This window comes from Magallana gigas, chromosome 6 (assembly GCF_963853765.1).
Source record: "Magallana gigas chromosome 6, xbMagGiga1.1, whole genome shotgun sequence".
NCBI classification, from domain to species: Eukaryota; Metazoa; Mollusca; class Bivalvia; order Ostreida; family Ostreidae; genus Magallana; species Magallana gigas.
The window spans coordinates 28605132-28632505 of NC_088858.1; the positions used below are offsets into that span (position 1 = coordinate 28605132).

At 33.8% G+C, this 27374-nt stretch overlaps 2 protein-coding genes across 2 annotated transcripts; both read right to left on the bottom strand.

The window, feature by feature from the left end:
* Positions 1 to 1450: 1450 nt before the first annotated feature.
* On the bottom strand, positions 1451 to 6204 carry LOC105333348 (protein SREK1IP1). Its single transcript, XM_034470241.2, has 5 exons — positions 6181 to 6204; positions 3931 to 4000; positions 2564 to 2698; positions 2357 to 2414; positions 1451 to 2011 (listed from the first exon to the last, which is right to left on the bottom strand). The coding sequence occupies exons 2-5, from the start codon at positions 3992 to 3994 to the stop codon at positions 1681 to 1683; spliced, it is 588 nt and encodes a 195-aa protein (XP_034326132.2). The 5' UTR covers positions 3995 to 4000; positions 6181 to 6204; the 3' UTR covers positions 1451 to 1680.
* Positions 6205 to 16103: 9899 nt separating this feature from the next.
* LOC105319341 (3-hydroxyanthranilate 3,4-dioxygenase) lies at positions 16104 to 27271 on the bottom strand. The gene is made up of 11 exons (XM_066088030.1): positions 27253 to 27271; positions 26918 to 27046; positions 22264 to 22345; positions 22057 to 22140; positions 20525 to 20631; positions 20331 to 20432; positions 20182 to 20225; positions 18508 to 18656; positions 18027 to 18095; positions 17760 to 17842; positions 16104 to 17401 (listed from the first exon to the last, which is right to left on the bottom strand). The coding sequence occupies exons 2-11, from the start codon at positions 27010 to 27012 to the stop codon at positions 17314 to 17316; spliced, it is 903 nt and encodes a 300-aa protein (XP_065944102.1). The 5' UTR covers positions 27013 to 27046; positions 27253 to 27271; the 3' UTR covers positions 16104 to 17313.
* Between the last annotated feature and the right edge of the window lie 103 nt (positions 27272 to 27374).

Below are 27374 nucleotides of genomic sequence, written 5' to 3' on the forward strand. Positions count from 1 at the left end.
TAGGTGGAGTTATAGGGGTACCCTTTTGGCAGCCCCCCCCCCCCCTATTTATACTATATATTAAGGTTCTCTGATCCTCAGCCTCAAAGCATTTTATTTCACCATAAAAATGTTTTTTATATCCCCTTTCCCAAGGTGTAGTAGTTCTCCGTGAAACCGCTAAGCTAAGCAGTTCGTTGAATACTTGCATGTAATATTACCACTACAAAACAAATTAAAATTGTCGAAATAAAAAGCAGAATTGTGGTACGAATAGAAAAAAATCTGAATATAATTTAGAGCATTATTATCGAACATTGCTGAGAATCAGATATCTTTAATAATCGCTTTTTTCCTTTGGAAACCTGGTTGAAAAATTAAATGCAAGGTTATAATGTTTACAAAACTCTCTACCTAAATTGTGAAATTCATGGCCTCTGGGTCAGTGGCCTGGGCCTTAGGGCAGGGCTAATATGACCACACATAGTGAATATGTACTACATGTAGATCTTAGAAAATCTTCTGTTCTACTCCCATATAAATTTTAGAAAAACGAAAAGCATGGTTATGATGTTTATAAAACCCTCTACCTAAATTGTGAAATACATTGTCCCCAGGTCAGGGGTTTAGGCCCACAGACAGGGCCAACATTCATGGGTACAAACTTTCATTTACTCATTGACATGAAAAGCATACAATTTTCGACTTTCTTCCAACAAATGCATATGGTTGTGTGGCACATAGAGAGGGTTGGCAAGAAAAGTGAGAAATACAGGTACTCATATTTCCCTGGTATGTGGGAAACACTGGCTGGTATTTTTTTGAAAATATCCGAACTGAAACTTGAATTGTACTCTACTATCGGCTGATCAGGGGAAAAGATGATCCGGTTAATAAATGAATTTAAATAAGATTTTTAATATTGACATTGAAGTGACTAAGCATGTTGAATTCTGTTCTTAACTCACCTGAACTTATAGCTTAAGTGAGCTTTTCTCATTACTTGTCCAAGGTCTTTTTGTATATTCGTCTGTATAAACTTTTTACATTTTTGACTTCTTCTCTAGAACCACTGGGCCAACTTTTTAAATAATATTATATAGAGAAAATTCTTTTTTAAAACTTCTCAAAAACCATTTGGCCAGAAAAACTGTAAATTAGGTGACAAGTGATAGATTGTCTGGCCAATTGGTTTTTGAGAAGAAAATATATGAAAAAAGACCAACAAATTTTCAATACGGTACTTCGATCTGGATCCTTGACAGAGGGTGTGACTCTTCATTTTTACAAACTTCAATCCGTTTTTACCCAATAATGCTTTATTCCTAGTAAGGTGGTTCTGAAGAAGAAATTGAAAATGTCAAAATTTAACAGACAGACAAACAGACGGACAAAAACTGATCAAAAAAGCTCACTTTAATTTTCAGCTCAGTTGAACTAAAAATAGCTTCTAGTTTTAAATTAAGTCTCATTGCTGCCTCTGGAACACTGCAATTTTATTTTTGTGACACAAAATGACAATAATTTAGATGTACACTGTACAATTTACTTGGAATAATTTTTATTGTTCGTCAATGTAATGAATTCCCCTCTGACTTGTACACTTCAGAGTTAGATTTGGGAATCCATGTCCATTATTGTCTTTTAGATGAGGTTTTCTGAGCATTTATATTTCTCAAGAATGTACAAAATTTGATCTTTTTACATCATCTCTTTGTATGACACATAGTATTTTGAGCTGCTATACTTCCCACGCCCCCCTTTCCCAGAATCGGAGTCACTCTTGCTGGAATCCTGATGTTTTTTGTGCTTTTTTGATTTCTTTTTGTGCTTCCTCCTTGATCTGTTATCACTTTGGTCTTCACTGTCACTTGAGTCACTGTCGCGATGCTTGTGCTTTTTCTTTGACTTTCGATACTTTTTCTTGTGAGAGGATTCTGATATATCACTTTTAGAATCACTCTCAGAGTCAGACCAGTTTTTCTTGTGTTTTTTGGACTTTTTCTTCTTCACTGGTGACCGTGATCTTGACCTGTATGTACAATGAATTGTTTAGCATTAATATTACATGTACTGGTAATCATTCATTACTGGTATTTATCAATTACTTATGAACAAACTCGCATTTTAAATCCATGTAAACTGGATTATTATGTGTGTACATCAATCACTCATTGATAGTTTTCTTTGATAGACTCATCGTTACAATCTTAATATTCAAGTTCATGACTAAAGGTATTCCAAACTTTTGCAGAATTGAAGAATTGATAAGAAGAAAAACAATTAAGTGAGATTCAGCATATATTTTAACATTGCAATTACATGTACGATTATACCTATACCGATTATATCAAAGATCTAATTTTTTAACAATCACCTTTCTTTCTTCTTTTTCTTCAATGATGTCTTCTTTTCTTTTTCCTTCTCAAATTTTTCTGCAAAGATGTATCGGTATGTATGAAGTATGTAAAATATTTGTTGGATAAAAATACCGAGTTCCGGTATACCTTAATCATAATATGAAAAAAAGTTCCATCTAACATGAGAGCTTCCTTAATGAAGTCAAGAAGCAAAGTGCGTCTACCTTTTTTCAGTTGCGTAAGCGGTGATACAAAGTCCACATCACTGGAGTCTGAGCTGGTGCTGCTAACGTCCAATAACACCTCTTTATTTGGGTCAGCTTTGATAAAGTTACGGCACTGGAAGGTCAGGTGACCAGCTGGTGGGGAAAAAAAGCTATGCTGATTGAATATGCACTCAAATATTTAGTACATTTGTAACTGACACCATATGGATATACAATCTAATTAAAATAAGATGTTCTAAATTCAGCAGATTCAGAACAGTGGGGATTCAGAATTTTAATCAGATTGATGGATATATCAATTCAAGTACCTACATGTATTATCTTATGATATGCTCAGCACATTTACATCAAAAATACTGCTGCGAAATATTGTTAAAAAAGGCTATACTTTTTATAAGCATCAAGTTGTTGATAAGCATATCAATATTAATTACATGTTTGCCTCTATATGCAAAAGATATGCCACATGTGATAATTTTTTAATATTGCATTTACAGCTATTATTTCATACGAATTTTACATATAACTATTGAAAATACAACTGTCCTAATGGGACTAAAACCCCCACAAGGCTAATTTCATATGGGACAAATTATTGAATTGAATAGTAAAGGTTTAAGACACATAAAAAAAATTCTAGAATTGTAAAAAAAAAATTAATTAACAAAGTAAAAAATCAGAATTGTCAGAACTTCACTGTAAATACATATTATGTAATACTTTAACAAATTTCTGTATCCGATGGTATTTTTTTAATTTAATTGTTTAAAGAGAAAACAACTGAGTGATAATAACCCCTCCCTTCTTAGTAAATGAAAATTGCCAAACAATAATGCTTTTCTGTGGATAAAACCTTAAAATACGTTTCTAATCGGAGTCTTGACAGATGCAATTAATTGTGTCAAATTTTCCTCACCTTCTCCTATATGGTACAATGGAACTCCATATCAGAAAATTGATCCCATAGGACTATGATTTTATTTGATGAGCTAATTGTTAAACTTGGATACACTCCTAAAACATTATCATGATTAGCATACTATGTAAAATATGTAAAAAGGAGATTTTAATATTACAAACAATTTTGAAATTGCCAAACCACTACAATCATATCAGTAAATTTGAATTTCATTTACATTAATGCCATACAGGGTCACTTCATCAATTTACCTGACTAATAAATTTAAACAGCTTTTAACAGCCTCCTGCCCACCTGCCATTTTTACCATTTCAATAACCAGATTTTTCTTTTAGAAAACCCGTTTAAAAACACAACTTACTGGATAAAAATCAATACCATCATAATTCATGAAAGATATACAGTATTTAGATACAAGTAGTTAAATGAATATGAAGTAACTTACCATAACCACATCTTTTGCATGCTGCTCTTACTCCATCACCTGACTTTGGTGCAAATGTGTCCATGGTGTACTAAAGAAGTAAACAGAGAAAATCATTGTAAAGTAAAACTCATTTAGTATGAACACAGATATAGCTAAATGTAGCATAAAGTGAGTATTGTTAGGTCCCCAGCACATTCTTAATAAAGGACTATGTGCGGTATGGTCAAATATCTGCCCCCGATTTCAACCAATTTTTAAATAGTATCGTATAAAAATGAAATCTTCACAAATCATTGTAAAGAAGATGCCTATAACTTTTATCTTGATTTTAGTCATCATTGCTCACTCGCTATTTATCTATGACGTCACCTAAATGACCTAATTCCCGCAAATTTGCAAACAAATGAAGATATTCTCATTTTTGCTCTATATTTTGCATTCGGAAGTATAGAGCGCAGGTCTGCTCAAGTGCAATTTTAACATATGTTTTTCTTCAGATAGTTATACATATTATACTAAAAAATGGTACTTGAGCAAGCCTGCGCTCGATGTTTCCCAGTCGAAAAACCATCGGAAAACACCCATATTTTGCTACAAAACATCAATTTATCAAAATAATGCAATATTCATGACGTCATTTCTACGTTATGACGTCACTGTGGTGATAACCTTTTACACCTATATTTCCAATATGATTTTAACTATCTTTCATCTTATTTTAAAGCTCTTTCTAAAACTTTGATTTTGGGGGGCAAAAATTGCATAAAACCGCACTTAGTCCTTTTAGGGCTACAATAAACTCGGTTATAACAAATTTACAGATAAAGCGATCTAAGTTTGAGTCCTGTAAAGGTAAAAAATAACAAAATTTACATCTTTTAAAACGAATTGTTTTAAATTGTTAAGTTGCCCATACTAATTGACATACATGTACTTGTTTAAATGAGCATTTTTTCACATGTATTTTTTAATTCTCAATTCTGATTTTTAAAAGTTTTCAAAAAAATGTATTTTTATTTAATGACTAAATACACAAATAGTGGTCATCTGAAAAGAAACATATTCTTAAAGAATAAGCTATGTTTATAATTACAAATTCTTTTATTTAAATGGTTAAAACAAACTAATATGAATATAGCAAAGTAAATCAAATGGTCCTTAGGAATTTGCTACATTAAACGAGTTTTACTGCATTGGTTAAATCACAAAGAACTATGCAATTACTGTTATCTAATGCATACCCTTGCCAAACAAGAAACTCTACTCATATACTTACTGTGGTTTCATCAATATTCGTTGAATACCAATTTTCGTGGATTTCGTTGTGAAGTTGATCCACGAAATTTAATGTTCATTGAAGTGCAATTTCTACTTGAATTTTGCATTGATAGGATCATGAACAACAAATTTACGCATCCTTGAAACATATCATAAAATCCACGAAAATTGATACCCAGAATATTAATGAAACCACAGTATAAAATATACTTCCATGTGTCCAATTTTCTCCAAGTACCATTTCTTGCCAGTGCATTGGACATTACATCATTTTTTGCATGAAATTTTATGCATTGATAAAATGACACTCGCAAGATATAGTCTTTGGCAAAAATTGGTCATATTCATGCAAATATTTAATAAAGCTATCTCTTTCCTCATTTGTCATGCACTCTTCTGTCCCTGCAAGATACCCCCCCCCCCCCCAACAATAAAAATCATATTGTCCCCCGTCATATATAATAATTCTCCTTCTTGTTAAGATTACTTTCATCAAATGAGATATTATATCATGACATCCAAATGCAATGGTACCCAAGTGATCAGAAGAGCCGACTCTTGAAGTCGTGTAATGATTAATTCATCATTTAGGTCCATGTAATGATTAACTCATCATTTAGGTCCATAATATAAACAATTATTCAGATTTGATGGCTATATTTTATGATCATGTGATTGCCAATTTAATTTTTTACAATTAGAATAGTAAATTCTTTCATACAAGGAATGCTTCACGCTACAATATGCTATATTGTGTATAGTAGCATATATAGCATTTCTTACAGGAATATGAGCGAATTTACAAGTCTGCATGATTTTAAATGTTAAGGTCTTTTGATTGTCGCATGACGTCATCGGGAGCATTCCAGACTATTTTACCATTATCGGCTTTAAGGTGGAATAACACATCATCACAAAATGGCTGACCTCTGATCGAAACGACATTTCGTTTTGTTTAAAGGATTTTATTGACAGCGATATATAACTTACTCTATAGCCGAGTGTAGAAAGTGTCGGGCTTGTGATCCGTACATCCCGAATTCGAATACCGCAGAGGCTTTCGTTGTTACTTTACTGAATTGAAACTTTTATAATGTTATCATTTTTTTATCCCTAAACTGCAAATTTTTTGTTTATTTGACATGTAAGTTTGTTTATCATTTTATCTTTCTTTAATCAAATAGCTTAGGCCACATAAAATTAATATTTAGATTCTCATCCTGATTTGCAAAAAATATGGGGCAGGTGGGCAGATTTTATTTATTAATTTTTATATTTTTAAAATACCTTTTTCATTGTTTATGTTCTAGAAATAACAACTGCTCTAGGCCCCAAGATGTTTAGGACCCAAGATGTTTAGGCACCTATCTTAAGATGTTTAGGCACCAACCTCTTTTTTTGTTTAACATTTTTGACTATAATGCTCTTGTTTTTGTTATTAAATTTTTTTAGATTTATGGGATGAACTGTTTTAACAGAAACAAGTGTCTCACCGGTGCCTGCATGTGCTGGATATATGTGTATTATTTTATAGATACATATTATGTACATGTAGCACATGGCTGACATCCAAGAAAGTCTGATTTTGAGTATTTAATCTAGCTATTACATCCAGTGCTCTTGACCAACCTATGAAATTGGCAGGTTATGTTCTAACAGATGATGCCAAGCATGGGGTGTCTTCCTGCATTTACATGTATGGTAAATCCCTTTTAAGGAAGACCAAGCCCATCATGGATGCAGGCACCTGATATTATATGTTTTTCTCATGATAAGAAATACCGGTATATACTCTCTACCTAATAATACATTATGAATATGTAGATTGTTAGGAAGGTATTGTTAGGCATATTTTATGAGAAAAGTATATAACATTAGGTGCCTGCCTGTGTATCGGAATTACAAACCTTTACTCTGCATCTTTTTTGCTTTCGTGACAGTTTTACATATCATGTAACAATGGATAGAAGTACAGACACCTGTTACAATCAGAACCTATTTAAAGTGATTCCCTCCACAGTAGAAAAGGGGTTTAGTTAGATCCATGGAATTTTCCCCTCCAGTATACAGGGAACCAACTCCCCCATTTGTTTTGAATATCACAGAAACTCATAGGTTATATGTTTAAATCCTCAAAAGGAACAGATTTTCACAAATTAAAGATTGTTTTTAAATATTCAAACTTTGTATAATTCTGATGATGATAGGTAACAAACAAATTTTCAAATATGAATATTATAATGCATACCCTCGTATAACTTTAATTTTGTGTTCTAGTCATGAATCTCATATAAATTGCAGCTCTTGCATCACAATTTTCATGTAATTAATTTTCTCCAAATTTAACAAAAATGCATTAATTTGCTTAAAACTGTTCAAGAGATACATAATTAAATAGTATATTAAAAACAACAGGTGCCTAAACATCTTGAAATTGGTGCCTAAACATCTTGGGGCCTAAACATCTTGGGTCCTAAACATCTAATTTGCTTGTGCCTAAACATCTTGGGGCCTAAACGTTTGTAATTCAAACTGTTGTTTATCAAGAAAAAATAAATTGCTGACATCAAAGGAAAAGCTCACAAACAATGATACAAAGTAACTTAATATGCCCAAAACCTTTGCCGGAATGAAAATTTTACACACTAAATTTACATGAAGCCAAAATACAAAGAAGATCTAACATTTGCTTTGCCCTCCATACGGTTTCACCGTAAAAACATATTATCACTTACTTTAAACTTCTCCCTTGATATAAGATTTCTCACTCAATGTGATAGCTATTGGCCTAAAAATTAAACCGAATAAACGTTTAATCACAAAACATTTTCGATACCAAGATGTTCCAAATTTCCTCTATTAAGTTTCAGATTATTTTGTACACCAATCCCGATCGTTTATGTGATGAATCGGTGAATTTTAACCCAGTCACATTTTTCAACAGCTTGGTAAAAATCTTAATAATGTAAATCTCAAAATATAGCATATACTATACATGTAGTTGTAATAACGTAGCCATCTCCGATTTTTTTATCCGAACACCCCCCCCCCCGCCCCAAAAAAAAGGAAGAAGAAAAAAACAACAACAAACAAACGAGTGTTCTATACTACATTATTGCAGCTATAATGCATATTGGCGGCACTGAATATTGAATCAAAATACAAAGTTCTGATTTGATTTGGTAATTGCTAAATTGCTCTATAACTTTACTTTTTATCAGACTTATTTAAATTTCGATTTATTTCTTCTTCTATTTTTAATTCCAATTCTATGGAATTCCGTATACGACAGCCAACTGTCAACTGCAAACTGCTTAATGCTTACTGCCAACAGCTTACTGCCAACTAGTTTTGTCTCAGAAATAAAGTCATAAGTGGAAGACGTTTTAATTAATGTTTCTGACTATATTTCGGTTCCGATCTTGTAAAGAAACAGGCTTGTCAGACTGGTGCTAAATATGTTAACATTTTGAACATGCATCTCTTTTCAATTTTGTTATCTCCGTTTGGAAAGCTCCCACAAAATAAAAACGAAACTTGAGTCACCGCGAATTCTAATAATTCCACAGTATACTATGATTGAGAGAGGTTCGTAAAAACGTTAGTTTTTCTCACTGTTTTTCTTGTAATGTGAAATCCTGACTTGCATTGCTTTGCTACTATCCCCTTACGCAAATTGCTGCAAAGAATTTGCGCTCGGAATGATAGCTTATGAACATCATGGCTTTTAAAACTGTTTTGACCACCTTGGTGTATGGAACGCCAAATTAACATATATTCAAATATTTGTACCTACTGGCACTGTACCAGTTATCGGCTATAATTTAACGTTTTCTTTTCGTGTTTCCTTATTTCTTGATAAATTGGAATAAAACTTTTAATACTTTAAATTGTGAACTCCTTATTTATCCATCGGTTAGATTACATTATCATTTAGAACCCAAAACATATTGTTTCTGTGCTTTTAACACGCCCCGAATTTGCCGAGGTTTTATGATTTACTGTACCAGTTATCGGCTTCGTGGTAAGAACATAATAAAATCCTTGTACATGTTGATTTTATATTCTGCAAAGTGTTGATTGATTTATGTCCCTTGCGGGGTCGGCCTATTGGTCTTAGGGGTTATTATACATAAATAAAACTAAAAAAATTATTCTTTTATCATCATACGGTAATACACACAATCGTACGCTAATCAATGCATGATTATACAATCACGCGTTCAACTGCGCAATGGATCTCTCGGAATTTATTGAGTTCCTTTTGTTTATAAATGTTATATGTATTGATATTATATGTCAAATCAAAGAAGGGATATAATTACGTATCATAAAGAGGTCATATTCTATTTTTAACTTATTATGTCACTTCCCCCAAAGCTAAAAGTGCAAAGATGTAAATCAGCGGTAAACAATGATCGTTAAAGCTCATGTTTAAAACATATTGAGGAAAGTTTTCAAGCAAACATACTTTTCTTTATTCGAAACAGACGACTGAATTAACAAAATCTCGAATATTCGCGTGCTATAAACCCGAACCCTCAGTGTAGCCGATAACTGGTCTTAGCCGATAACTGGTACAGTACCAGTATCTTCAAATAATTGTACCTATCTTCAATTCAATTGTACCTATCTTCAATTCAATTGTTGATCGACGTATCAAAGAAAAAATTGACCGGAAAACTTTTTCATCAATGCGATACGTCGATCAATAGAAAAATTGTTATCTTCAATTCTTAAATTAATTGTTTTATGTAGAACGTTTAGACCAAAATACAGTCAGAATGCATGATTTTAATATTTTTTATCTTTATTTTCAAAAATTTCTGTAGGCACTTGATACCCCATCAAATAGAGGGGTTGTTGGTGCTTCCCTCGTTTCCCTCCATGTTGAAATGTCTTCAAGGGAGCGTTCATTATTTTCAACAATACACAAAACAAATTGAACCTAGGTATAATTGAATTGTACCTATCTTCAAATCCTTTGTAGATATGTCTGAATTGAACCTATCTTCAAATCAATTGTACCTATCTTTAAATGAATTTTACCTATCTTCAAATGAATTAGAGATAGGTATAATTCAATTGGACCTATCTTTAATTGAATTGAACCTATCTTTAATTGAATTGAAGATAGGTATAATTCATTTGTACCTAGGTATAATTATTTAGAGATAGGTATAATTATTTACACCTATCTTCAATTCAATTGAACCTATCTTTAATTCAATTGTACCTATCTTTAATTCAATTGTACCTATCTTCATATGATTTGAAGATAGGTACAATTAATTGAAGATAGGTACAATTATTTGAAAATAGGTACAAATATTTGAATATATGTTAATTTGGCGTTCCATATCCGCTCTACACTCTATGACATACGTGTATATAAATAATATTCTTTAATATATATATCATAGAGTGTAGAGTGGATACGATGCCCCTGTGCTTGGTGTGAGCATCTACCGTGTTGTGGTGTGTGTTTAAGGTAGTCCATCCATAACTGAGGCGAATTTAACAATTTTGATTGATATGATCTATATTGAGTACATGTATCTATTTTAAAATCATTATGAGGCCGATATAAAGCTTAACCAAACTCGGAAATATGTATGCAGACGATCAAATGAATGTTTTGCACTTGAAACTTTTTAAAAGAATTGTCTGCCCCTTGCAAAAATTAAAAATAATCAATTATAAATTTATGAAAATATGTACGGTAAATAATGATCTATGTTAGCATTGTCAAAGAAAAGGAAAGCTTTTGCAACTTTTTACCAGGAGATTTGTGAGAAAATCATTTGTACTATAAAGATATATTAAAAAATGCATTTCCCCCCCATAGACTTCAATGTTAACTTCAAGATGGAATAACTTTGTTAATATTCAATTTCTTATAAAAAAATTAAAGATGAATCTTTATTATTAAATAAACCCCTTAAAACCACACTAAGATTTTAGAAATCAAACTTGAATTTATATATTAGATATGAAATATAATAGTTATGGAGGGACTACCTTAACATTTATGATTTTATTTTTTACAGAAATTATGTTACTCCATTAAACACTAAACAAAACTGTAAAGTATGTTTTGTTTTCTAATTATATGATTATTCCATGTGTCCATCACTCTTTCAAGGTTATTCTGGATGACAGGAATGAAACAAAATCTCAAACGTCCTACGTGGACATCAGACAAATGAAGAAATCCATTATCTATAATGTCTTTCAAAAGTGGTGAACACGAATTAATGCACTTAAAATTATGTGCGTGATGGGTTTTCACACCTACTGGAATTGTTAATATGTGTTTTTGTGTAAAATAAAATAAAGGCTATCAATCTCTCCATCTTCAAATGGGTCTTCACATGCGCTTAACCCAATAAAGAGGTAAAGAAAGCTATTGGCAGTAAGCAGTACACAGTAGGCAGTCAACAGTCAGCAGTAAACAGTAGGCAGTAAGCAGTAAACAGTTGGCAGTCAGCAGTAAACAGTTGGCAGTCAGCAGTAAACAGTTGGCAGTAAGCAGTACACAGTAGGCAGTAAACAGTTTGCAGTAAGCAGTACACAGTAGGCAGTCAGCAGTAGACAGTCAGCAGTAAACAGTTGGCAGTCAGCAGTAAACAGTTGGCAGTAAGCAGTAAACAGTTGGCAGTAAGCAGTACACAGTAGGCAGTAAGCAGTACACAGCAGTAAACAGTAGGCAGTCAGCAGTAGGCAGTAAGCAGTACATAGTAGGCAGTCAGCAGTAGGCAGTCAGCAGTAAACAGTTGGCAGTAAGCAGTAAACAGTTGGCAGTCAACAGTAAACAGTTGGCAGTAGGCAGTACACAGTAGGCAGTAAGCAGTAAACAGTTGGCAGTAAGCAGTAAACAGTCAGCAGTAAACAGTTGGCAGTAAGCAGTACACAGTGGGCAGTCAGCAGTAGGCAGTCAGCAGTAAACAGTTGGCAGTCAGCAGTAAACAGTTGGCAGTAAGCAGTAAACAGAAGGCAGTAAACAGTTGGCAGTAAGCAGTAAACAGTTGGCAGTTAGCAGTAGGCAGTCAGCAGTAAACAGTTGGCAGTAAGCAGTACACAGTAGGCAGTAAACAGTTGGCAGTCAGCAGTACACAGTAGGCAGTCAGCAGTAGACAGTCAGCAGTAAACAGTTGGCAGTAAGCAGTACACAGCAGTAAACAGTTGGCAGTCAGCAGTAAACAGTTGGCAGTAGGCAGTAGGCAGTAAACAGTTGGCAGTAAGCAGTACACAGTAGGCAGTCAGCAGTAAAGAGTTGGCAGTAAACAGTAGGCAGTCAGCAGTAAACAGTTGGCAGTAGGCAGTCAGCAGTAGGCAGTAAGCAGTAAACAGTTGGCAGTAAGCAGTACACAGTAGGCAGTCAGCAGTAAACAGTTGGCAGTAAGCAGTAAACAGTAGGCAGTCAGCAGTAAACAGTTGGCAGTAAGCAGTACACAGTAGGAAGTAAGCAGTAGGCAGTCAGCAGTAGGCAGTCAGCAGTAAACAGTTGGCAGTAAGCAGTAAACAGTAGGCAGTCAGCAGTAAACAGTAGGCAATCAGCAGTAGGCAGTAAGCAGTAAACAGTTGGCAGTCAGCAGTAATCAGTTGGCAGTAAGCAGTAGGCAGTACACAGTTGGCAGTAAACAGTCGGCAGTCAGCAGTAAACAGTTGGCAGTCAGCAGTAAACAGTTGGCAGTCAGCAGCAAACAGTAGGCAGTCAGCAGCAAACAGTCGGCAGTCAGCAGTACACAGTTGGCAGTAAGCAGTAAACAGTTGGCAGTCAGCAGTAGGCAGTCAGCGGTAAACAGTTGGCAGTCAGCAGTAAACAGTTGGCACTCAGCAGTAAGCAGTACACAGTAGGCAGTCAGCAGTAAACAGTTGGCAGTCAGCAGTTGGCAGTCAGCAGTAAACTGGACAACTTAAAAATCAACCTGCCTTATGGATATTGTAAGCAGTCAGCAGTAAACAGTTGGCAGTCAGCAGTAATCAGTTGGCAGTAAGCAGTAGGCAGTACACAGTTGGCAGTCAGCAGTAAACAGTTGGCAGTCAGCAGTAAACAGTTGGCAATCAGCAGTAGGCAGTCAGCGGTAAACAGTTGGCAGTCAGCAGTAGGCAGTCAGCGGTAAACAGTTGGCAGTCAGCAGTAAACAGTTGGCAGTCAGCAGTAAACAGTTGGCAGTCAGCAGTAAACAGTTGGCAGTAAGCAGTAAACAGTAGGCAGTCAGCAGCAAACAGTAGGCAGTCAGCAGTAAACAGTTGGCATTATGCAGTATACACAGTAGGCAGTAAGAAGTTAACAGTTGACAGTAAGCAGTAAACAGTTGGCAGTAAGCAGTACACAGTAGGCAGTAAGCAGTAAACAGTTGGCAGTAAGCAGTACACAGTAGGCAGTAAGCAGTAAACAGTTGGCAGTAAGCAGTAAACAGTTGGCAGTCAGCAGTAATCAGTTGGCAGTAAGCAGTACACAGTTGGCAGTAAACAGTTGGCAGTCAGCAGTAAACAGTTGGCAGTAAGCAGTAAACAGTTGGCAGTCAGCAGCAAACAGTTGGCAGTCAGCAGTACACAGTTGGCAGTAAGCAGTAAACAGTTGGCAGTCAGCAGTTGGCAGTCAGCGGTAAACAGTTGGCAGTCAGCAGTAAACAGTTGGCAGTCAGCAGTAGGCAGTCAGCGGTAAACAGTTGGCAGTCAGCAGTAAACAGTTGGCAGTCAGCAGTCAGCAGTAAACAGTTGGCAGTCAGCAGTAGGCAGTAAGCAGTACACAGTAGGCAGTCAGCAGTAAACAGTTGGCAGTCAGCAGTTGGCAGTTGGCAGTCAGCAGTAAACTGGACAACTTAAAAATCAACCTGCCTTATGGATATTGTTGTTATAATAATAGTCGTTTGTATCTTATTATAGGATACGTGTGCAATATATCTGTATCAAAAATAAGCAACTTACCTTCGTTTTAGACATAATATTGATGATTGAAATGTCAGTCTATCTGAATCTTTAAAAAAAAACCGGGACACCGAGTACTTCGCCATTTCAAAGGCTGCAATATTATATTTATCAATCGAACATTTGAAATACTTTGATATGGATGTTACAATAACATTCCAAATTTCATGCTGTTTGGCGCAAAATTGATTGTTTTATCAACCTGTGCATAAAGCGCATAGCTACTGAATGTAACGCAGGACATTCATATTTCACGTCAACAACAGATAATTAAGACCTGTCATTCCTCAAATCAAAAAGTATGTAAAATTCATTTTATTTAAGATATTTTCATTATTTTCAAATTTCTCTTGCGATTGATATCCCACACTATTATATTTTCCTTTTAACGGCTCTTCCTCAACCCCTCAAAATAATCTATAATAGCGTAGGTGAAAGGGACACTAGTATCGTGCGCGACGTCTATAGCGTATTTCCCCATTCCTGTGTTTGAATAAAAAGTACCTGTTACTAAAATTAGCTTCAGGTACCTAGCTGTTGCAATATCATTTTCGAAACCTGGATACACTGTACTCAATTTATAATGGTGTCTGTAACAACTGATTTGTCATAAATTAGGGAAACTCTGAGTATAACAGTAGTTGATAATCTGAACCGTGATAAGTTCAAGCAAAATGCAATGGATCTAAGTGTAAATAGAGTAGATGCATAGTGTTAATGAAGAAATCTGTTTATATTGGGTATGCTCATACTCAGACTGAATTAAACAAGATAATTAAAGAAAAACCTCAGAAGAATAGATACATGTAACCTCTCTATTCTGTTCATATTTCAATTTAAGTGAAAAAAATTTACTACTTAGTGGATTCAATCCAGCGACCACAAAATCAAAAAGACCTCCGCGTTGCCACTAGGCCACGCACCTAACATTTTCAGCAGATGCATTTTCAATATATATGGCTATATACGTGATTGTATTAAGAAAAGACACTAATTGAAATATTTGTCTAATTTTCAGTACGAAGACCACGTTAAACCAAAACTAATTCAATGTAAACTAGTACTACAATACCTATAGAACATAATTTTAATCGGATGTCTTTGGTTTAGAGTGGTTCAAATAGTCAAATATCCAATTTTTATCGTATACTAACTACTTTCCTATATATCCCTAACAAAACCTGAATATTTTAATGATGTCGTGTAAGATAATTAAGATTCTTAGAGCATGCATGATGATTGTGTAATTTGCGTTTCTTTGAATATATTTAAACTAAATATTGTATAATATTGAAAATGTCTGATGTTTGCAAAAGGCTATATTTGAGGCCAAATCGTATATTAAGTACGCTATACCTCTTTGTCACTGTAATTGCTTTTTTAAAGATGAGATTGCATGTAAACAGAAATTTTCTATCAAATGATGATATAGGGATCTCTTTGGCAAACTCATAAGAGATGGCATTAAATTTGCAAGAATTCAACATTCAGTTTCCTCATTATTTCTTAATCATATCATTATCAATATGTAATCTAACACATTATCTTTTATATTTACAATCCAAGTATCATTGTTTACCACCAGACCAACAGATTATGAGTCTGCTTTTCTGTACAATTGGACTCCTACTACAAACTTGAACTAAATGTAGTATGCACTAGCTAAGGTTACCACAATGATTTCACAAGCTGGATACCTCTATACATGTATGTCTCAGATCCATAATATCAAGAACGTTTTTAGCATGCATTACTACAATGTAAATTGATTAAACATTGTAATAAACCCTTTTTTGTCCCAACCCTTCTTCTTGTGGTAATTGTTGGTTCTTATAATTATATACCCTTATTATTTCTAAAAGGTTAAATTACAGCATTCAAATTCTCCAGAAGAATAATTTTAAAGTTATTTTCTATTGATTATTAATGATGAACGCAACATTTGGTAAATCACAAAATGACTAAAGAAGTAAGTATTATTTTTTAAAATGAGTTTATTTATGTATATTCACAACATTTTTTCCCCTGAATTGTCTTTAGTTTTTTTTTTTGGTATTATTACCAAACTCAATTTTTCTTTCAAAGTCAACACTGAATTGCTTGAACATATGAGAGTGAAAGTTTAAAAATTTAATTTCTGAGGTTAAAGTCCATGATCAAAACAATTGAAGTATATACATGTTACTTTTTTGATTGCAAATGAAACAAGCAATGTAAGTTTATTATTTCTATTTTGTCACCATTCTCAGATGTAATACTAGTACCGGTACATGTATATAACTCAATAAATGTAACTTGTAAACAAAAATAACAAATGCTATTTTATGAACAGAAAGCATTTGGAACAAAACAACAAATAATAGACCTGTATATGTATACCAGGTATATGCATGTAACATTTTGAGACAAATGGTACATATAAACATTTACATTGACTGAAAATGTAAAATACTGGTAGAGTGTACTTTAAAATACAATACAGAAAAAAATTCATCCACTATATTTGTACTAAGTTTTGTAAAACTAATAATATTAACTACAAAAAGCATATTCATGTATAGCCCTATTGCCGAATAATCTACTGGAAATTGTCAAGTAAATGAAATTCTAAACATCTTAAAATCAGATGTACATATAACTACCTTCTTCACCCCCCCCCCCCCCAACCACTTCAAAATAAACAAAAAGATAAAAAACCCTAAAACCATCAACATACAAATATATTTTTTCCGCTTCATTTTTACTGAAAAGTAGATTCAAAATTCTCACAATGTGAAATGTTCCATTGTGGTTTAACTTTTACACACACACTTCGATATATATAAAACTCCCTCTACAAGGTACATAAAAAACAAAAAAGGTATAAACAATTAAATGAGACTCTCAAATGATAAAAAAATCTCCATGGCACAATAACAGCAGTATACACACATTTATACTTCAAACTTATAAAACACACATTGTTTTAAAAAATCTTTTGATCTTAATATGTTGTGTTTGTGACTAAATATGACACAGAACCTTTTTCCCAATTTTTTGAATGTATAAAGCTGATATTATTAATGTTTCCTGAATAATAGAATCATATACATCACTTTGTATTTTGTAGCATTTTCATTTGCAATAACATACAGGCCCTTCATATCCTTGATGTGTTGCCTCATTTCCTAAACCATTTCTTTTTAATCAATTTGATGGGAAAAGTTTGGCTTTTCGTGTTGCATCCTGATAACAAATTAAGGCAATTGAACCAGATGGTCTTGTTGCTTCATACCTAAAAAACAATAAAATTTAGACATGTACATAAAAATCTTTCCAAAAAAAAAAATCAACGCTGCTTAAATATTGAGTTGTCCATTCCCCAGCAAAGCAGTTAAATAACTTTTGCATCTGGGAAATAATCATTTGCAGGTATATATGTACATGTATAATACAAAAACTCAGTATTTACCGATAGTGTTACTTTTTAAGTGCATGTATATCATCAATGACCTTGGCTATTACATGTGTAATTCTTTCATGACAGATGTTCATGCCATGGACTGTCAGCCAATGGTCAATTCCAATATCAACAGTCACTTTATAAATCATTAAAATAAATAATGCAAAATAAACTGTTCAGTGTGACCTACTTTTGCCCTGCTCTGACCAGCATGATGTCAGCTGGACCCAACTTGTACTCCTGTCCCTCCACAGTTACTGCTGAGGTTCCTTCCTACATAGACCAGACAATTCATGTACACATATGGGATATGTATCAAAGATTTCAATGTATGGGTACATATAATGTGCATGTAAAGTAATTATTTTATTGAAAATTTCATTTATTTAGAATCCCAATCATGCAATATTTGGTTAAAGGTTTGAGAGGTACAATAATGAGGCTCATTACTACTCACTATTTGCCATATGAAGGTTTCTGCCCCTTCCACCTGCCCTAAGTTGCTTCCTTTACCATACAGATCAACCTGTGTCAAATAAAATCATGAGACCAGTACTCCCATGTAATTTCAAAATTCAACAGATTTTACATTAACCAAGTACTGGTATATATGAAATGGAATTCACATTTTGCATTTCACTACATTATTGTAAGCATGGAGATTTCCAAGCATATAATATGTAGTTTTCACTAAATACGATTGAGAAAGTCAAATTGCAAAAATATTAATCCAATATTAACAAATTTGAAAAACATGTTTATATCGCCAAAACAAAAAATATCCATGTCACCAAGGATTATTATAAGAAAATAAATGTTGACAGTAAATCAAACTAGACTTGTCTTTTACACAATCTATTTTTTAAAAACTAAATTGTGACCAATGAGAATGGCTACTTCACCTTCAAATGGATTTCCATATTGTTTGTGATCTTTACCTGAAACTGGCTGTTGTCTCCAAATAAGTTGACCCGCCCCTTTTCTTCCAGATCTTGACGCTTGCTGTCAATAAATGTATGCAAGTTGAACGGGTCCTGCAATGATTTCTTGCTATCTAGAACAATGGGAGGGTTCTCGGGTATGGTTCCTAGTACACAGAAATTAACACAATACATCAGAGCATTTATACATGTACCAGTAAACAATATTTTCCAATAACTGTGTATGGACAAAGACCTCGACTTAAATAATCGCAAGTCTACACATAAAATATAGTATACAGTATGATTACAGGTATAATATAAACTGGATTTGCTTAAATCTGTATGGAACGCCAAATTAACATATATTCAAATATTTGTACCTATCTTCAAATAATTGTACCTATCTTCAATTCAATTGTACCTATCTTCAATTCAATTGTACCTATCTTCAATTCAATTGTACCTATCTTCAAACTGAATTAGAGATAGGTACAATTCAATTATACCTATCTTTAATTCATTTGAAGATAGGTATATTTGATTTGAAGATAGGTACAAATGCAATGAATTGAAGATAGGTACAATTGAATTAAAGATAGGTACAATTGAATTGAACCTATCTTCAATTACTTAAATATTGGCAATAATGAATACTCCCTGTATAGTACGTCATTTCTGTTACGTCACAACTGGCGCGAAAATTTATCAGTATCTTCATCCGGTTGCCAAAGGCAAAGGCCATGGCCGAGCAGCTGCAGAGTATTGTTTTGCCAGCAGTAGTTTGACATTACTGCTTAACACCTTTATATATTTATAAATAATAAAAATAAAAAAAAGATTGAAGAAAGGTGACTTAGAAATAAAATCGGGATCGGGATGATAAAATAGGCCATATGATTTTGTCAACTTTTCGAAAGATTGAGCCTTAAAACAAACAAAAACTCATAATAATTGTTACCGCTTTAATAAATAGAGTGATTATCAACTGAATTATACATTCTTTGATAAAATTATGGAAAAAAAATAAAGCCAGTTTTTATTTAGGTATATAACAGTTAGTGACCCGAAATCTCTTCAAGGGAGCGTTCATCATTTTCAACAATACACAAAACGAATTGAACCTAGGTATAATTGAATTGTACCTATCTTCAAATCCTTTGTAGATATGTCTGAATTGAACCTATCTTCAAATCAATTGTACCTATCTTTAAATGAATTTTACCTATCTTCAAATGAATTAGAGATAGGTATAATTCAATTGAACCTATCTTTAATTGAATTGAAGATAGGTATAATTCATTTGCACCTAGGTATAATTCATTTGTACCTAGGTATAATTATTTAGAGATAGGTATAATTATTTACACCTATCTTCAATTCAATTGTACCTATCTTCAAATAATTGTACCTATCTTTAATTCAATTGTACCTATCTTCAAATGAATTGAAGATAGGTACAATTAATTGAAGATAGGTACAATTATTTGAAGATAGGTACAAATATTTGAATATATGTTAATTTGGCGTTCCATAAATCTGTTCACATAATAAAGGAATGGAAGATTGGGCTCATATATAATCTTTGCATGTTACAGTTTTTCAAACAGTTAATGCCTCTGGGGAGATAAGTTCTCACAAAAACATTGTTTTTAATAAAAGGTTCACAATAAAAATTTATCTGAGTCTCACCTGGAACAGGTTTGCCAGTTTTACACTGTTCAGAAGCAAAAAATCTGAAAAAACCAGTCATTAAATGCAACGTAACCATGCAAGGTTTAATTAAACATCATGTGAACTTTACTGTCAGATATAGAGAAGTCCTAGTAAAGGTTTCTAACCTTTTAATGATTGGTCCGAGCTGTGTCCCAAGGTCCTCACAATGGAACCACTCCTCATACAAAGAGTTCAAGGTCTTCTCCCCATTCTCTTCAGTGTAATATCTAAATGATTTTTCACATGCTGTTTACATGTAGTGGTATTTTTCATGTATTTGATGCCTAGTTCATCATTAATGTGACAATTCTGTACGTACCTCAGTCCGTCCATTTCATTTTCAGCTCTTTCTCGTTCAATCACCAGACCTACGGTGTCAGCTTGTCTCTGTGGTGAATGAGCTATTCTCGCTGGTAATAAAAATATCTAAAAAAAACCACATACACACAATATATTTGCTTTTGAGTTATATCAAATTTGTTTTGATAGATTAAGGTCAGACGACACGTTCCTCGAGAATCTTTTTTGTATCTCCGCGTAATAAAGAGTTCCAATAAAAACAATTAATTTTATAATTACTTTAAAACTGATCAAAATTTACTTGTATTTGGTTATATGCCTAGATGGTCGAGTGGTTAAAACCGTGGCCGCTCACTGCCAGAAGTGTATAGGTTCTAGAGGTCGTGAGTTCAAAGCCCCGCCCCGGCAGAGATATAGTTATATTATAGTGAATTGTGCTGTTAAGATGTATTTATTTTTATATCAGCAATTCAAGTGTATTTTCAAGAAGATTATATAGGAAATTGCATACTCTAGTATTTTGCAGAAATGCATGGTAAGGTACCCTAATTTTTTGCAAGAAAGCTTGTCAAAGTAGTTGTAAACCATTAACAAATTCCTGGGAAAAGTTATCTAAAATTGAGGGACGTGTCGTCTAACCTTAAAGGTAAAATGTATGGAGTGCCCCTATAATCAATAACTGTTTCAAAGCAGGAAAGGTTAATGTATTATTATATCTTAAATATATTACTAATAAGTACATTATAAATTATCCAAATCAAGGATGCATGAGGATTGCAAGCTCATGTTCCCCATGCTTTCCCATTATCGGTACTTGACAATCCTACACATAAAATATGGCAGGGTACGCATCAAATACACATAGCTGCTAGCTTCCAAAAAACTTCCAGCAATGAGCATATTGTACGTCTTAAACAACAACAAATTTCTAAAGGAAAATAACAGAACCAGAACTTCCTGATAGATCTGCGCTTTTCTTATGAAATTACATGCAGCAGTTTAAGAAGAGTTGTGTTTCAAATAACCCATAAACAAGAGGCCCGTGGGCCACATCGCTCACCGAGCAACAATAGGCATGATAAAATCAGCTTAATGGAGTCATAATAAAAAATATGTTGACAATGTGGTATATTACATGCAGGGGTAGACACTAACTTAAAATCCATGGTTGCCTGCAGGACTACCAAATTATTTTTTTTACTAGCCCTGTCCGTAAATAAGTAGCCCAGCAGCCAAAGGATGATGGCCGAGTCGCGGTGCGACGCTGGGGGGTAGGTGCGGGGGGGGGGGTCCCCCCTCCTGCTGGAAGATTATTGGGGGGGGGGGATTCATTTGAACAAACTTGAATCCCTTTCATCCAATGATGCTTTCTGGTTCTGGAAAAGAAGATAAAATTGTGAAAAGTTTACAATGCCAATGAGAGCGCCAACACCAACAACGACAAACAAATTTTGATCAAAAAAGTTTTCAGCTCAGGTGAGCTCAAAATGTACACCTGTTTTGTTTACCATTCAGTAACTGCTCTCTCTATCTCTCTCTCTCAGTAGTTACCTCCCCTTGTTTAATAGTAACATCCCTATGTTTTCCTTGTTCTACAACTTTTAGGCACATGTCTCCTTTCAACATGTAGAAAAGCTGTAAAAAGTAAAAATAATTATCAGTACAACTATATTCATTTGATAAAATTATAAGAACTGGAAAAGAACTTTAAATCAGTTCTATTTTCTTGTTAATTCAAAAGTCTTGTCAGCAACATACCTCTTCCCCCTCTTCAATGTGGTAATCTTTTCTTTGATTCGGACCACCAACAAAAAAGGACTTAACTTGTCCGTCATTGTGCCTAATATGTAAAAAATATGATCAATAACTCAGATTATCATAATATCGCATCTTTCCCAAGCATATGATTTGTCTATTGCTGTCATATGATCCTGCTTCTGTTATAAACCTTACTATACTAAAAATAGAAAATTTATAAACCTCACTATAATAACAATAGATTTTTATGACAAAATACATGTACTTGTTTTAGCATGTGCAACATTGTGACGTCACAATAGCGAAATCAACACCTATACATTATGAACCAAATATTTTACTGTTATAATCTTGAAGAGAATTAGTTTTTGATTTATTATAATAAAACAATTATAGCCTTTTGATATCAGTCAATACATGGTTTTATAGACTTGATGAGAGTATATCAAACTCAGACTTCGTTCTCAGTAGATATACTTTCATCAGGTTTTAAAAAAACATGTATTGACCTCATCAAAAGGATATATTCGTAAAATATCAAAATCCAAACATCTACTGTCTTTATTAACCAGAGTGATCTATTTTCATGAAAGGATCGAGACTGATCAATTGAGAAAAAGCAGTTCCGGTATATTATCATAAATATAAACATAGGTAATCATAGATTACTAAGCTCACCGAGACGGAGCATCACCCTTATGAGACATCACCTTCATAAGACCACCTTTATCATTTTATATGAAAATCATACTTTATGATCTTGGATATTCATGGATTCTGTTTTGACAAAATATCGTATATTATCTGATAAATTTTTTTTATGATAATCATATGTTCATATGTTAATCAATACAATGATATAAAATTAAATATTGCATCATGTCATATTTATAATATATATCATATAATACAATTAAATACCGTTATAAACAATAATGAGATATGATATTGTAACGTATGATATGACATTGTATTGTGTTATACCTTATTGTATTTGATCACATAATACAATATCATAAAATATAATACAATATATTATTATATTACAATATCATATTACATAATACATCATAACATTGAAACATGATATTATATTGTATAATATAGTATGATATTGTATTTAATTACACTGAAACATATTTGAAACATAATATGATATAATATCATATAATACAATATAATTTGATTCCAACATTGTATCTTATCAAATGATACAATATTATGTGATAAAGTAAAATATTATAAAATACATTATTATATTATACATATTGTATCATATTACAATATCATATAATACAATTTCATATGATATAATTCTATATTACAGAAACCAATATCATATTATACAATATTGTCTGATACAATATTATAGAATATTGTATCATAGGATACAATATAATATTTTGCAATATCTTATGTAATTGTATCATGTGATAAAATAATAAATTAAAAATACAATATAATATTATAGTATACAATATTGTATCATAATATACAATACTATACATCACAATATCATATCATAAAATATCAAAAAAATTGATACAATATCATATCTTATCGTATAACTTTTTATAATATAACATATGATATCATATTGTATCATATCAACCAATATTGTTTCATATCATACAATACTATATCATAGGAATCTTGTTATATCATTTATCAACAAACACATCTATCTATCGAGCAGGTTTGAGTGAGGTAGGAGATTTCTTTAGCATCCTTGATAATGGAGATCAGGCTCTGCATCTGAAGCAATCTCTGCGTTTAATTTATAATAAAGTTAAATCAACTATGCAAGCTATCATCTATAAAACATGTGACCTGTTCCAAAAAACTAAACCTTATCCAGCATCCGAAACCTATGGCTCAGATTCAGCATTCAAGCCCATCAGGTGCATTGGTATCATAAGACGCATCATCCATGGAAGTTTGGTGAAGTTTGGACCAGTAATAACTAAGATATCATCATCAGAGGGCACTAGCAATTAAAACCTTAACTTCCTCCAGCATCCGCAACCTATGGCTCAGATTCAGCATCCATGCCTGTCAGGTGCATCTGTATCATAAGACACACCATCCATTCAAGTTTGGTGAAGTAAGGACCTGTAATAACTAAGATTTATTTTTTAGCATCCTTGATAATGGAGATCAAACTCTGCATCTGAAGCTACCTCTGCGATTATTCATATTACAGTTAAATCAACTATGCAAGTTTGAAATAGTACTATCATCTATTAAACATGTGACCTGTTCCAAAAAATTTAACTTTATCCAGCATCCGAAACACTCAGCATTCAAGCCTGTCAGGTGCATCAGTATCATAAGATGCACCATCCATGGAAGTCTGGTGAAGTAAGGACAAGTAATAACTAAGATATCATCATCAGAGGGCACCTGCAACAAAAACTTTAACCAGCTCTAAAAACCTTAACCTCTTCCAGCATCCGAAACCTATGGCTCAGTTTCAGCATTCAAGCTTGTCAGGTGCATCAGTATCATAAGACGCATCATCCATACAAGTTTGGTGAAGTTAGGACCAGTAGTAACTAAGATATAATCATCAGAGGGCACCTGCAACAAAAACTTAAATCAGCTCTAAAAACCTTAACCTCTTCCAGCATCCGAAACCTATGGCTCAGATTCAGCATTCAAGCTTGTCAGGTGCATCAGTATTATAAGACGCATCATCCTTACAAGTTTGGTGAAGTTAGGACCAGTAGTATTAAACTTAGATATTGCTATCAATGGGCACCTGCAACAAAAACTTTAACCTGCTCCAAAAACCTTAACCTCCTCCAGCATCCGAAACCTATAGCTCAGATTCAGCACTAAAGCCTGTCTGGTGCATCAGTATCAAAAGACACACCATCCATGCAAGTTTGGTGAAGTAAGGACAAGTAATAACTAAGATATCATCATCAGAGGGCACCTGCAACAAAAACTTTAACCAGCTCTAAAAACCTTAACCTCTTCCAGCATCCGAAACCTATGGCTCAGTTTCAGCATTCAAGCTTGTCAGGTGCATCAGTATCATAAGACGCATCATCCATACAAGTTTGGTGAAGTTAGGACCAGTAGTAACTAAGATATAATCATCAGAGGGCACCTGCAACAAAAACTTAAATCAGCTCTAAAAACCTTAACCTCTTCCAGCATCCGAAACCTATGGCTCAGATTCAGCATTCAAGCTTGTCAGGTGCATCAGTATTATAAGACGCATCATCCTTACAAGTTTGGTGAAGTTAGGACCAGTAGTATTAAACTTAGATATTGCTATCAATGGGCACCTGCAACAAAAACTTTAACCTGCTCCAAAAACCTTAACCTCCTCCAGCATCCGAAACCTATAGCTCAGATTCAGCACTAAAGCCTGTCTGGTGCATCAGTATCAAAAGACACACCATCCATGCAAGTTTGGTGAAGTAAGGACCAGCAGTAACTAAGATATTGCTATCAAAGGGCACCTGCAACAAAAACTTTTACCTGGTCCAACAACCTTAACCTCCTCCAGCATCTAAAATTTAGGACCCAGATTCAGCATCCAAGTCTTTCAAGTCCATAAGTAGGTTCAGATGCATCATCCATGCAATTTTGGTGAAGATAGGACAAGTAATAGCTTAGATACAGGACCTGCAACAAAAACTTTAACCAGGTCCGGACGCCGACGCCACCGCCGACGCCGAGGGTATAGCATATGCTCCCCTTGACTTCGTCTCGGTGAGCTAAAAACTACAAAATCATGGTTTATTTACAGAAGGTAACTGTTGCCACTAGGTCAGAAAAACATTTTATATGTTGGCCGCCACATAATTTCTAGCAGCTGCCAGATATTAATCTGTAGAATTTTCTATATATGCATAATTATACTGGTACACTTATCTGGCTGCTGCCATACATTTTGTGGTGTAATGGTCAGAACAGTTTTAATACTGGCGCCAGATTGCTCAGTGGGTAGAGCCCCAAATTATAGTTGCAGGGGGCACAGGCTCAAATTCTGGTCTGGTCCGTCATTATTTCTCCCATCCCTTTTAATTGGTGAAATGCCAACCCCAGGAACTGCCAGAGGAAAGAGCCAGAGGATGGTGATCTTTGAAAATCATTAACGGGGAGGGGAACATGACAGTACTAGTCAGAACGGTTTGAATACCAGTGTAAGATAGTTAATTGTTATAGCACCTGACTAGAGATTCAAGGTGGGGGGTTGTTAATCCTAATCTGGTCCATCATTAAGTTTCCCATTCTGTTACCATTGGTTACAATTGGTGCTGGCTAACCCCTGAAACTTCAACAATTTAATTCTTAATGGCAAAGGATTTAAATTTAAGAGCATAGGGATTATCATAGTGATTTTTGAAAGCAAAGACCATTTATAATAAGGATGAGAAATGTAATGGTCAGACTAGTGGTTCAAATACTGGCACCAGATAGCGATCAATATTGATAGAGCACCTGACTAGAGATTCAGGGGCATATATAGGTTTGAATCCTAGCCTGGTCCTTCAATTCATTATTTCTCATCCTGTAACAATGGCAACAACCAGAAAATTTCTCAAATGCCAAATAAAAACAGGCTATCGGCTGATAAAATACCGGTTTCCGTATTTATACTCCAAATGATTGTCAAATATATGTAAACTATACTTACATCATCTTGTTGCAGACTGGTGGCAAAAAGAACTTCTGATTTTCCTCTAACCATTTCTCTCTGTTATAAACCACAGGTTTGCTAACATCTGCCATGTTTTTGAAATTCTCTATGGACTGACCCCACAAACTGAAATTAGGACACAGTTGTACAAAGCACATTCATTTAAAAAAAAAAGACTAAGGTCCTAACCTATAGGCCCTACTATAGTAAAACAACAGCAACTTGTCCTATACGTATTTGTTCTTCGTGTACAGCGTTTACATAAAATTTCACAGTTTCAAACTGTACTGTAACGTTACACAGATATTTACGATGTTACATGCACGGCTTACCTGGAATACAGAAAACGACACTGTCAACAATCCCAATGGTATTCAAATTTAAATGACCTCAACCTACTTTTTATTTATAGAGCGTTGTCGACAAAATCATCGGTGGCGGATCTTTGGCTCTT